We start from the raw sequence: 12,703 nt of genomic DNA on the forward strand, positions 1-12,703 counted from the left end.
TATGAGTTAAGGGGCTCTTCAGGGGGGTTTGAGGAAAGGTGGGGGATGTTTGTGACCGTGTTTGAAGAGCTGTTCGTCGCGGGGGAGGGAGGGGTGAAAAAGGGGGAAAATCTGTACAGACTGTATAGTTGATTGTCGGGAAGTATGTTTCCCAGGGTGTTTATTCGCTGTAACCCATTTTGTAATAAAATACATTTTTCAAAAAAAAGAAAAGCATTTTAAATTTGGTTTCATTTGAAGCCCATTGCAGTACAAAATGGACTAGACTGTGGTTGTTAAAAACAACCTTGTTGGTTTTCATTAGTGTTTAGTCACATGCAGTAATCACTAAGAAGTGTAAAATAAGCTTTATAGCTAGGGACTTGGCCTCACATGTATGAGTGAACTTTTAGTGTACAAACTATGCATGCATTGCAAAGTAAGATTTTTTTTCAGGTTAATGATTACTCTGTATTTTTGCTTTGAGAAATGAGAGACATCAGTACATTGGTGTAAACAAGGGACTTTGGTTGTGGCTGTGTGCCTTGTCTTCAATCACTTTTTAAAATCTGGGGCTGGATTCTCCGATCCCCGACGCCGAAATCGCATTCGGCGACCGGCGTAGAGTCCCCATTGATGCTGAAATCGGAGATGGCGCTGCTTTCGCGATGCTCTGCCCCCTGAAAAGCGGCATACTTGCAGAGTATGCCGGACGCTGTATAAACGGCCTCCATACATTGGCTGAGGCCCGCCCCGCGATGTTCCGTCCCCGACCAGCCGCGTTCCCGACGGCGTGGGTCTCTCATGGTCTCACCCATTGGGAACTCAGCGTGGCGGCTGCGGACTCAGTCCAGCGCCGACACTGTCGAGGGACATATTCGGGGCTGGGGTCACTGCGGTGGGGTGGTCCGGGGTGCATGAGCCGGCCGAAGGTGGGGACTATTTTGTGGGCCAGGTCCACGAGCGGCATCTGCCATGAAGCCCGCGCGGCTGTTGCAGGCCGCCACCGTGCGCATGCGCGACCACGGACCTGGCAATTCTCCAGGCCGTTTCGGCAGCTAGAGCCGGTTGCTCTTTGCTGCCTCCCTGCTAGCCCCCAGCTAAACGGGGAATCGGTGCACGTTTTGCACCAGTTTTCCTAGTGTAAAGTGCCACCGTTCCCATGCTGGCGTGGGGACGTAGTCTCCAAATCGGAGAAACCAGCCCCTGGTATTACGCGTAACATAACATGACATCTAGTAGAAATATCCCACAAAATACTTTAAAAATTGATAAATAAAAATACTGTGCTGGATTCTTTGCAACCCGATGCCAAAATTGTGGCCGGCACAGGGGCGGAGAATCCATGTTCCCGCAAGAAATCGGGACTGGCGCTGGTTCACCGACTCTGCGGGTCCTGAAAAGGCCTGGGACCTACCTGGGGCCATTGCCAGAGGCCCGCTCAGCTATTCTCCGCCCACAACCGGCCAATGTCCCGACGACTTGGAACTAATGTGCTTCAGCTGGTCGGAATACTCGTGTGGCGGCTGCGGACTCAGTCCGCGGCTGCCCTGGTCGGGGGCAGGCCGATCGGAGGCCGGGGGGCCTTATTGGCAGCCGGGGCAGGTCTGTGCAGGGGTTGAGGGTCGGGGGGTTTCACTTTTAAGGGTCTAGCTCCAGGGTCAGAGTCCACCACGGAGCACAGTGCGGCCACTGAAGGCCACCGCCGTGCGCATGCGTGGCCTCTGATCTGGAAGTGCAGGGGCCGTATCTGCAGCAAAAGCAGATCTATTCTGGGTCCCTGCTAGCCCCCTGGAGGGCTGGGAATTTATGTCCCTATGATGCCTGGTTTTCTGGCATAAAACTCTTTGTTCTGACGCCGGTGTGGGGACATAGTCCCAATAATGGAGAATCCAGCCCACTCTATACTCTTAAGTAACAGCTGGGATACCACCACAATTAATTCCTTTTTGAGAATAACTTCCATGGACGGTTGCTTACAATTCATTTATCCACATTTGGACTTAAAAACCAAAATTTGTTGAAGGATGATTTTGTTTTTTAAAATCTCATTAATATGAACAAATGTATATTTTGATATAATGTAAAAGGTACACTGATAAAACATAATTACATAGGTTAGGTTCATAGGCAAGGTATAACACTGTTTAAGGGTTGATAGAAAACAGGGACAGAACATAGAACAGTACAGCACAGAACAGGCCCTTCAGCCCTCAATGTTGTACCGAGCTTTGTCCGAAACCAAGATATAGAACTTAGAACAGTACAGCACAGAAAAATGAAAATACAACATTTATAGCAAATAAGGTGCACATATACCGGACTGGATTTTCCATTCCTGAGGCTAAGTGCCGACACCAAAGGAGGATCTGTGCTGTTTTGCAACGGGAAAGTCGGCGTGAACCCCTCACCGATTCCGGTACCAGTGAGGGGCTAGTACTGGCACCATGTGAAATACCCACGGATCACGTGGTATATGGCTGGAGAATCACCGGATGACAAGCTGCAACCCTACACCTCCACTGGTCGCGCCGGAAAACATGGCGCGGACCGTGCTGGACCGTGTACTTGCCCGCCTCGACCCCACAGTGCATGTCATGGTCACCCCCACCACTCCCCCCAGCCCTCAGCCCTAGCAGAAGCCCCCCGGCCAGCATCACTGATCGTGGCCAAATGTGGCGGCGCCAGACACTGTCCGCAGCCGGCACGCCAGGCTCCTGATCGCTGGGATCACACTCGGCTCATCAGAGGCGGAGCATTGCAGGTGGGCCAGTTGATGATGCGCCAACGGGGCCGTCACTGCACGTGGTGCACATCCCGATGATGCCAATTTGGAGGGAGAGGAGCATCGCGAACCGGCGTAAGACCATCGCCTGCCCCGATTCCGGCATCGGAAGCCATCCTCCGCCCTATCGCAGTTCTTGATTTTGGCGTTGGGCTACGGAGAATTCCGCCCCCCCATGTATATTCAGCCCACACTTAAAATGAAAAGAAGTTTTATGGCGTTAAAATATTTTAATTGTAGTCACTATTGCAATGTAGGAAATATGGCAGCAATTTAGAAAGCAAAATCCCACAAACAGCAATGGGACTGATAACAAAATAATCTTTTTTTAGTAATGTTGCATGAGGAATAGATACTAATGATGATAGTGGGAGAACTTCCCTTAAAAGATCCCATGGTACAATTTGATGTCTACCTGAACGGCAGATGGAGCCTTGGTTTACCATGTCATTTAAAAGATGGTACCTTCAGCGATGGTATACTGAGTGTCAGCATGACTATGTGCTCATGTATCTGGACTGGGATTTGAACTCACAACCTTCTGTCTTGGGTTCAAAATGCTCCAATTAAGTCAAGGGTGACGCATGTCCATAAGCAGGAGAGATATTTCAAAAATAATTTGAAAACTAAATGAGTATTGTGACATTATGTGTATTGTCTGACACATTAAGAGTTAATGTGATACCATATTCTCCCACCAGATGGAGCTGGGGAGCAGACCTATAAAAGGGAATGCCTCTCAGACGTCTTGGAGAAGGTGCGAGTAGGAGTAAGGTGAAGCTCAGAGTAGGTGCGAGTTGAGATAGATCAGTAGTATAGAGTTCTGTAGCATAGATATAGTATAGTCTTATTTATTAGTTAATACATTGTAATGTGTTCAAATCATAATTTGTGTAAATAAACTAGCTTTGTTTGATAACATACAAACTACACTACAGCTTTAATCCATCCTGAGAAACTCAAGAAAGAACATCACAAGTATGAGCTGGAAGGGGAAAACTAGTGAGTAACATTGATGTACGCTATTAGATTAAGCAAATTAACAAGTTTTCACGATTTGCCAACATGTGTTTAACAATTACAGACTCCAGCCGATTCAAAAGTCAACTTAAAAAGGCAATATGATACTTCATATTGCAGCACGGTAGCATTGTGGGTAGCACAATTGCTTCACAGCTCCAGGGTCCCAGGTTCGATTCCGGCTTGGGTCACTGTCTGTGCGGAGTCTGCACATCCTCCCCGTGTGTGCGTGGGTTTCCTCCGGGTGCTCCGGTTTCCTCCCACAATCCAAAGATGTGCAGGTTAGGTGGATTGGCCATGATAAATTGCCCTTAGTGTCCAAAATTGCCCTTAGTGTTGGGTTGGGTTGTGGGGTAGGTTGGAGGTGTGGACCTTGGGTAGGGTGCTCTTTCCAAGAGCCGGTGCAGACTCGATGGGCCGAATGGCCTCCTTCTGCACTGTAATTTCTATGAAATTCATTAAGAAAAGTAATTTCATAAGCAGACAAGGGGCAGGGTTCTCCAGTCGCTGACGCCGAAATTGCGTTCGGCGATCGGCGGAGAATACCCGTTTCCGACGAAATCAAGGGTGGCACTGCTTTTGTGATGCTCCGCCCCCTCCAAAGCGGCGTACTCTAGGTGTACACCGCACTGACGGCCTCAGCTGGCCGAGTAACCGATGGCGTCAGTCCCGTGTGCTATCATCCGGCGGGAACTCGGCATGGCAGCTGTGGATTCGGTACAGTGCTGCCACAGTTGGGGGAGGACAAATCCGCGAGTTAGGGGAACTTTGCCAGTGGCTGGGGCACTGTTGGGGGTGGTCCGGGGCTCGCAAGCCAGTCAAAGGAGGGGCACTATTTTGCAGGTCGGGTCGGCACGCATGCGCGGCCACGGATCCAGCAATTACCGGGCCTCATCAGCAGCTAGAGCCGGGTGCTCTACGCTCCTCGGCTACTAGCCCCCAGCCAAACGGAGGATCGTTGGCCATTTTGCGCCGAATGTTCGGTCGTAAATCACCATCGTTGCCATGCCAGCGTCAAGAGATAGCCTCAAAATCAGAAATCCAGCCCAAGATCTTTTTTGCAGACATTTGAACATCATGGGCGCAATTCTCCCATCGGTAGACTAAGTCCCGACGCCGGAGTGAAAACCAGAGTGTTTCACTGCGGCGTCGGAGGCCGTTCCCAGCCCCCTATTCTCCCGCCCCCGGGGGCTAGGAGCGGCGCCGCGTCATTTACGCGTGCCGGGCCTTGGCGCCGCGTAAATGACGCGACCTACACCGCGTAAATGACGTCACCCGCGCATGCGCGGTTGCCATCCTCCCCGCGGCCACCCCGCAAGAAGATGGCGAATGGATCTTTCGGGGCAGCGGAGGAAAGGAGGTCCTCCTTCAGAGAGGCCGGCCCGCCGATTGGTGGGCACCGATCGTGGGCCAGACCCCTTTTGAGCCCCCCCCCCGGTGCAGGAACCCCCCTCGCCCCCCCCACAGGCCCCCCCCCCCCCCAGCGTTCCCGCGCTGTTCCCGCCGGCAGCGACCAGGTGTGGATGGCGCCGGCGGGAACCTGTCGTGTTGGGCAGGCCGCTCAGCCCATCCGGGCCGGAGAATCGCCGCTCACCCATTACCAACGGCGATTCTCCCAGCGGCCAGCCGTGATTCGCGCCGCGCCGGTTTGGGGGGGGGGGAGAATCGCGTGCGGGTGTCGGGACGGCGTGGCGGGACGACTCCCGGGCGATTCTCCCAACCGGCGTGGGGGGGGGTGGGGGGGGGGGGGGGGAGAGAATTCCGCCCCATGTATGTATAAAGTCTGACTATCAAGCTTTTCATAAAGCAATATTTTGTGAGTTTTACATGTTTATTTTGGGAACTGGCATTGCCATATTTGGAAAAATGGTAGGTAGACAACATTATATATACATTTAAAAAATATATATTTTTATTGTCCTCCTTTTTCACATTTATCATATTTACAACAACAAATACAATGGCAACCCTCAGCCAACAATCCCCTCATCCCACCCACCCTCAAACAGCTCCTAACATTTTGAATATAAAACATCAATGAGTTGTAGAACACTTCCATCTTCCCCCTCAACTCGAACTTTACTTTCTCGAGCATTAAGAACTCCAGCAGATCTCCCTGCCACTCCGAGGCACAGGGCGGAGTAGCCAACATCTGCCCAACAGAATCCGCCTTCGGGCAATCAGTGAGGTGAAGGCTAAGACATCTGCTTCCAACCCCGGCCAATGCGACACCCCGAATATGGCTTCAAGGGGTCCTGATTCAAGTCTCACCTGCACCACCTTTGAGATTACCCTCAAGACCTCCATCCAATATCCCTCCAGTTTTGGGCAGGACCAAAACATATGAACGTGTTTTGCGTTCACAAATATCCTCCACCCCCTCAAAAAGTCAAGATTATATATACTTGAGAATATTTAAATATACGTCTTTCCTTACCAACTGTCGTTTTCGGATTCGAAGCTTTTCTCCCAAGCGTTTCAAATAATTTGTTGCCTGATTCATGGTCAAGTTACTCTCCCATTTTGCCATAATTTCATCTTCCAGTTTAACCTTTGTTCCATATTCCCTTTCTATTTGTAGCTGTAGTATTTTGATCTCACTTAGGCGTGTGTTCTTGTCCTAGGTGTGAAATACAGTGAAGATCTTAGATTCATTATAATCAAAAAAATCAAAAGAACAATCATGGTAGATTAAAATAATGTTTTGTATTTAGTCTTTCCATACAGAGTTAGCAATGTTACATTTGTTTCTTTGTATTTTTGAGATTGTGTTCCTCTTTCCTCTATCCTGAACCTCTCAACAAACCTGGATTTGGAAGCCAGCTTTCTGATCATACTGCGAGATGCTTTTACATAAGGAAGTGGAGCCAACGGTAACCTGTCTCTGATTATCCATGTCTCCTTCTCCAGCAGCAAGTGGCCTTTGCTGAGCACCTCTTCACAGGGACATAATTTATATGAGAAACTCAATAGATGAACTCATCACCATATCCTATGGATGCAAAGGTGCAATGCAATGAGGGTCAAAGCACTGAACACTGAACAGGGGAATAATACTGCTAAATTAGCACTGAGTTTGAAGTTACGTTGTTCATTTTTCAAAAAAGTTTTAATTTTACAAAGTTGCATTCGGTGTGAAATAAATTCAGAAGTATGTACTATATATATATATATTCAAAGCATTATGACACTGCTGGGGTAACTGCCATACAAGGTGGTGAAAGTATGCTGGTTCTTTCCTTTTACCTCTGTGTGCATATAATTTTCAGAAACACTTGGCAGGTCCTCCTGATTACATGATGAAGGTCAGAAAATATGGGGCTTTACGGGTGGCACAGTGGCGCAGTGGTTAGCACAGTGCTGAGGACCCAGATTCAATCCAGATCCCAGTCACTGACTGTGTGGAGTTTGCACATTCTCCCAGTGTCTGCGTGGGTTTCATCCCCACAGCACAAAGATGTGCAGGGTAGGTGAATTGACCACTCTTTTGAGGTCCACCAACAAAACAGAAGAAAGGAAACAAACATAGGGACATAGCAAAAAAAGGCTGCTCCTGTTAGGGGCACTGCCCGAACATAACAAAGATCAATGGAACTTAAAAACATCAAATAAGAGTGCAGTTAAAGGGGTCAATAAAGCACCCCAACCCCTGCGGTGCCCACCAGGCACGGAAGGCCTCGCTGGTACTCGTGGACATCGTAAGCTCCCTTTCCAGGGACACCCGGCTGCAAATGTAGCCGCGGAAGAGGGCAGACAGTCTGGCCAGACGACCCCCTCGGTCGCCCGCTGCCTGTACCTATAAATGGCGCGCTTTAGGTGAATTGGCCATACTAAATTGCCCCTTAATGGAAAAAAAAGAATTGGGCACTCTAAATTTAAAAAAAAGAAAGTGTGGGGCTTTTTAAAGTCCCAGGACAGGCAGAGGAGGTTGTTAAATACTTAAATTTGAAAAACCATACCCTAAATACGCCCAAACCTGGTTTAACCAGGCAAGTTGAGGGATAGACAAGTAATCTTTTCTCAAAAGGCAGGTCAATTGTCTTAATATGGTTAATCAGGAAACTCAGCTGATAAAGGGAGATGAGAATGGCAGGGAAGTGCTTTTCTGACACTGCTGGTGGGTCCGAAGGTGCGGAAGTGTTTTGCCAAACAATGCCAAGCTAATCCGGCGCAATTTCCCTTCCTGCACATAATGCCGATCCCCTTGTGACCTGATGCCAACCACTACTTAACCCCACATGTGATCCCCTCCCTCTACATTTCCTCCTCTCCAGTCCCTCGCTACAGCCTTGTACTGCAGGCTTGCTAACAAACAGTCTTCCAGCATTTCTATCTGGCTAGCTGCTGGGCAGGAAACAGAAAAAAATTCAAATGACGTCCTGCTGTTAAATTCAGCAGGACCTCCACATTCCCCATTCTTCTTCGTCTTTACTTTAATGTTGTGTAACATGAGTAGGCTTACTCGGTAAGAATATTATGACATTAACAGCTAAAACAATGTAACTTCAGTTTGTTTACAGGTTGTTGTGATGAAGTACTCTAGCTCTTGAAGACCCAACTGGGATGTCTGGAAACTGACAACGCTGGAACCAAAATTCAGCCAGGATTAGATATTTCCAAGCCAATAAATACACATGGAGAACTAGAGGATGATTTCTATTTAGTCTGGTTAAACTGTGAACAATGTTCATGATGTCAATGCGCTTACTAATGACGCTTTGTTCAGCAAACGTTCTGTTTCATGTAGTGTCCGAGTATAGGTGCTATACTCATGCTTTAATCCTTCCTGCTTTGCCAGGTTCTGCATGATCATTTTTTGGGTCATGTTAACATCATTCGTCAATCTGTTCAGTGTAACTGTTAGAAATTCATTCTTCTCCTCTTGTTTCATAATAAAACTTTTATAGGCATGCATTTCAGTCTTCAATGTATCCAACTGGTGCTTTGATTCTCTGGATAAAAGAAGAAGCATCATTAGCATCGGACATAAATTGATAGAATAGAGAATTGTCAGCTATTAAATAATCTTTATAGTTTATATGCAAATACTTTAGGAAAAATTAGAGGAAGAACACTGAAAAATTAAGTAAGTTTTCAAAGAGAGGAACTGAAATGATCTTATCAACAATATATGCAATACCAATTGTAGTACTAATTATGAGATGATGTGCATGAGATTTCGAAATGTCTAAGTCAGAAGCATACGATAAGTTAGAAAATTTAGCATACATGATATCAGGAAAATGTAGATGGGTCAACTGGTATCTTAAATATCCTCTTGAAAATATTGTACATAGGTAGAAAAATGCTTTTTTGCTAAGCAAACACTATGACATGAATCAAATAGAGAAATATCTATGTCCTCGTTAGTATAGATCACCAACCTCTTTATCATCTTTGTTTACTCTGGTGAGTGGAAGCTGAAACAGATCTGCAAACAGCCAAAATGTGCAGTCTGTTTAACAATGTAAAAGCACATGTGTTACACATGCCAAATAAGTACTGATAAGTTGGTATCCTTATGTATTTATATGTGTTTGACATTAATGCAAACATAAACTTTTAGACATTCAGGTCAGAAATTGAAAGTGAACACTTTATTGGAAGGAAGTACTTCCTGTGTAGAGACTTCTGTTTTTGGGGCTTACATTTAGAAAAAAGCTACTGAGCTGATGTCAGTTGTGGCTCTGCCAACAAACGGTTCCAGTGGAATTTATAAAAAATTACCATCTTTTCAATCAGATAGTTAGTTTTCAATCAAGAGCTATAAAATTTTTGAAATGCAAAACTAGAGGAGGAGCAGAGCTGATTATCAATAACAAAACAAATTACCTGAATATCTATGCCAAATTAATAAAACATTCTTTTGATATTCTGCTGAACCAATATCACTTTATTTAGATTCTGAACAGTACCTGACAGCTTTCTGCATTGCAGAATATGCCTCATCGCGCCTTTGCATCCCAATGAGGCTAGTGTTCCACTGTTCTAATAATTGTTTCTTCTCATAGCCAATAGCATCGATCTCTGTGGAGGCCTGAGAAAGGATTTGGGAGTTTTAATGAAAGGAAAAGAAAGCTGCAAATAATTATGAAAGCACTAAAACAAAGTAATGGATGCCAAATTTTTTTCATACAGCAGTGGTAAAACACATCCGAATTGTGGATGTTACAGGTGTAATAAGGTTTATCTCACCTCTGCGACTGTTTTCCTTGCCGCTTTTGTTTCTTCTGCTTGTGCAATATACTGGGCTTCATACATTGCAGTTTTTTCTCGCAGTGCATCTATTTGTGATACTAAACGGTCTACAAACATGTCCTAGAGCACAAGAGAATTATTTGCAGCTTACCGCTAAGACAGAGCAAAGTTTCACAACAATAAGGAGTAACTATTATATTTTGCTTCTAAAAAGAAACTTGCATTTATTTATATAGCACCTTCCAGTTTCTCAGGCTGTCCCAAAGACATCTTATCGATCATTTAGGTATTTCTTCTGTGTAATCAGTGTGTGTTATAGGTAAATGTGGTAGCCAATTTGTGTACGTTAAGTGTAGGTAAGGGTCTGGCACATATCGGGTTAATGTGGGATTATGTAAATAATTCCAAGAAACAATAAACATTTAGAGTTAACCTAGTTCAGTCCATGATAATTTCACTGAAACCTACCGCAACGTAACCAACACTCTAAAACGATACTAATCTGCTCCAACAAATGGCAAAAACCAGGCTATATGTGCTTATTTAGTGGTATAAGTTGAGAGAAAATGTTAGCCAGAACACCAGGAGAACTCCTCTGGTCTTCTTCAAATACTACCACAGAATCTTTCACATCAGGCAGCTGGATTCTGGGTATATAGGGCGAGATTCTCCATTTCCCGACGCCGATTTCGTAATCGGCGATCGAGCGGAGAATCCATTTTTACGACCGAATCGGGGGCGGCGCCTGTTTTACGCAGGTTGCGCATGGTCCGCCCCCTCCAAAATGGCGTAATCGTGGCGTGTTTTGCACATTGTTGGGACAGCCTCAGGACGTCACCTGAAGGCCCTCCCCTATTGCTCTGCCCCCGATGGGCCGAGTTCACGACGGCGCGGGGTACGTGTGGTCCCAGCAGTGCGTGAAACAGGCGTGGCGGCTGCAGACTGTGTCCAGCACCGCCACAGTCAGGCAGGAGCAGTGCTGTTGGTCGGGGGGGGGGGGGGGGGGGGGGGGGGGGCTTCCGCGAGGGCTGGGGGGGGACTGGTGAGGGATGACCAGTGGGTGTCCAGGGGGGCACTATCTGGCAGGTTGGGTCTGTGCACGGCCGGCACCATGTTGTACAGCGCGACCACTGCAGGTCGTCGCCGTGCGTATGCGCGACCACGGCCCAGCAATTCCCCGGCCGTTTATTTTGTGGAAGCCGGGCATTTTACGCGGCGCACTGCTAGCCCCTCACCGGTCGGAGGATTGGTGTGGGGGCGGTGCCAATTTTTCCCACGTAAAACGCCACGGATCCTCCAACCGTAGCCTCAAAATCGGAGAATCCAGCCCATGATCTTTTCTGAAACATGACAGCTTTAACAACACTGAACCCTCTCGCTACTGTGCGATGTCTCTGAAGCAGAACTTGCACCAACAACTGTCTAACTCAGAGGTCTGAGTATGATAACATGGAAATTATATTTTCAAATGCAAAGCAACCAGAGAATTGACATATTTGATTCTCCAACTGGTGAAATCCTTATATTTTTAATAAATTTAGAGTACCCAATTATTTTTTTCCAATTAAGGGGCAATTTAGTGCGGCCAATCTACCTAACCTGCACATTTTTGGGTTGTGGGGGTGAGCCCGACGCTGACACGGGGAGAATGTGCAAACTCCACACCGACAGTGACCCGGGAACTGGCGAGTTTCTAATTGTAACATTCTTTCGAGGAAGAGGTTGTCCAGAGCTCTGGACACTTCTCCAAAAGAGGTTGGTCAATTCCAGGCTGCAGTGGCATAGTTCTCAGTGATCAGCTTATACACATCATCAGTGGAGATCCAAAGGGCAGAATGTCTGCCAATTCTCTTGACTGGCAGTGCTATAAAGCCTAGGTGCAGATACAGGTCAATGCAACTGCCAAACAAGTATCAGTAACAGGTAAAGACAGTTTTATGTAAAACATACTATTCTGATCATTCTACGTCAGGGTTTTTCAAACTTAGGGTTGCGACCTGTGGGTGGGTCAGAAGCGGATGTCGGGAAGGTCGCGGAGCGATAGGTCGTGGCATTCCCAATCACGGGAGAAGCGCCCAATGGCCGCAACCGGCTTTTTGGTTTAGAATGCTGGCCAGCACCCGCAGCATTTTGCCATGCTCCATCTGATTGGCACCCAGATTATTCAATGGATCATTAGCTTTCCTAACATCCGGCGCCCCCTGGTTCTGCTGACCAATAGGATGAGGCGGGGGCGGTACTTCTGGTGCTGGGACTATTGGAGCTCGGGGCCTGTGAAGGACACGGAGAGCGGCCAAGTGAAGTTTGTGTGAGGGGTGAGAATGGTGGGTCACGATGCTGGCAGTCAGAACCAGTTTACTGTCTTCCACAAGTACTTCAATACCTAGACCATCACAGGAAGGAGGAATTATATGATAGCTACATATACAGGGATTGCAGCAATTTGTTTGTTCTTCAAGTTGGGGGGCCAAGAAGAAGGCACCAGCAGCAATCACAGAAAATAAATAAAGTGTGGTTCTCCTCTGTGGCAGGGCAAGTGGAATTTAAGAACCGGCATGTGAATTCTGTGTGAATGTTTGAAATCTCTAAAATTATGTCACTATAACTGTGTATTATAAGTTATCAGTCTTCACAAATAAAACTCATCGGTCTCCATGTGCTGTTTTATAAAAAGAGAGTGCTGTCCACATGCATGCACCCTCAGGCGGATCCAGCAGTGCA

The 12,703-nt window shown here is 46.9% G+C and overlaps 1 protein-coding gene across 1 annotated transcript in view; it reads right to left on the minus strand.

Moving 5' to 3' along the window:
* Nucleotides 1-12,703, minus strand: part of ccdc40 (coiled-coil domain 40 molecular ruler complex subunit) — a 123,847-nt gene that overhangs the window by 56,855 nt on the left and 54,289 nt on the right. Inside the window, 4 exon segments of the mRNA XM_072483486.1 lie at nt 6,222-6,404; nt 8,493-8,736; nt 9,700-9,821; nt 9,980-10,102. Of these exon segments, the coding sequence (XP_072339587.1) occupies nt 6,222-6,404; nt 8,493-8,736; nt 9,700-9,821; nt 9,980-10,102 (672 nt within the window).

Source organism: Scyliorhinus torazame, chromosome 18 (assembly GCF_047496885.1).
Source record: "Scyliorhinus torazame isolate Kashiwa2021f chromosome 18, sScyTor2.1, whole genome shotgun sequence".
NCBI classification, from domain to species: Eukaryota; Metazoa; Chordata; class Chondrichthyes; order Carcharhiniformes; family Scyliorhinidae; genus Scyliorhinus; species Scyliorhinus torazame.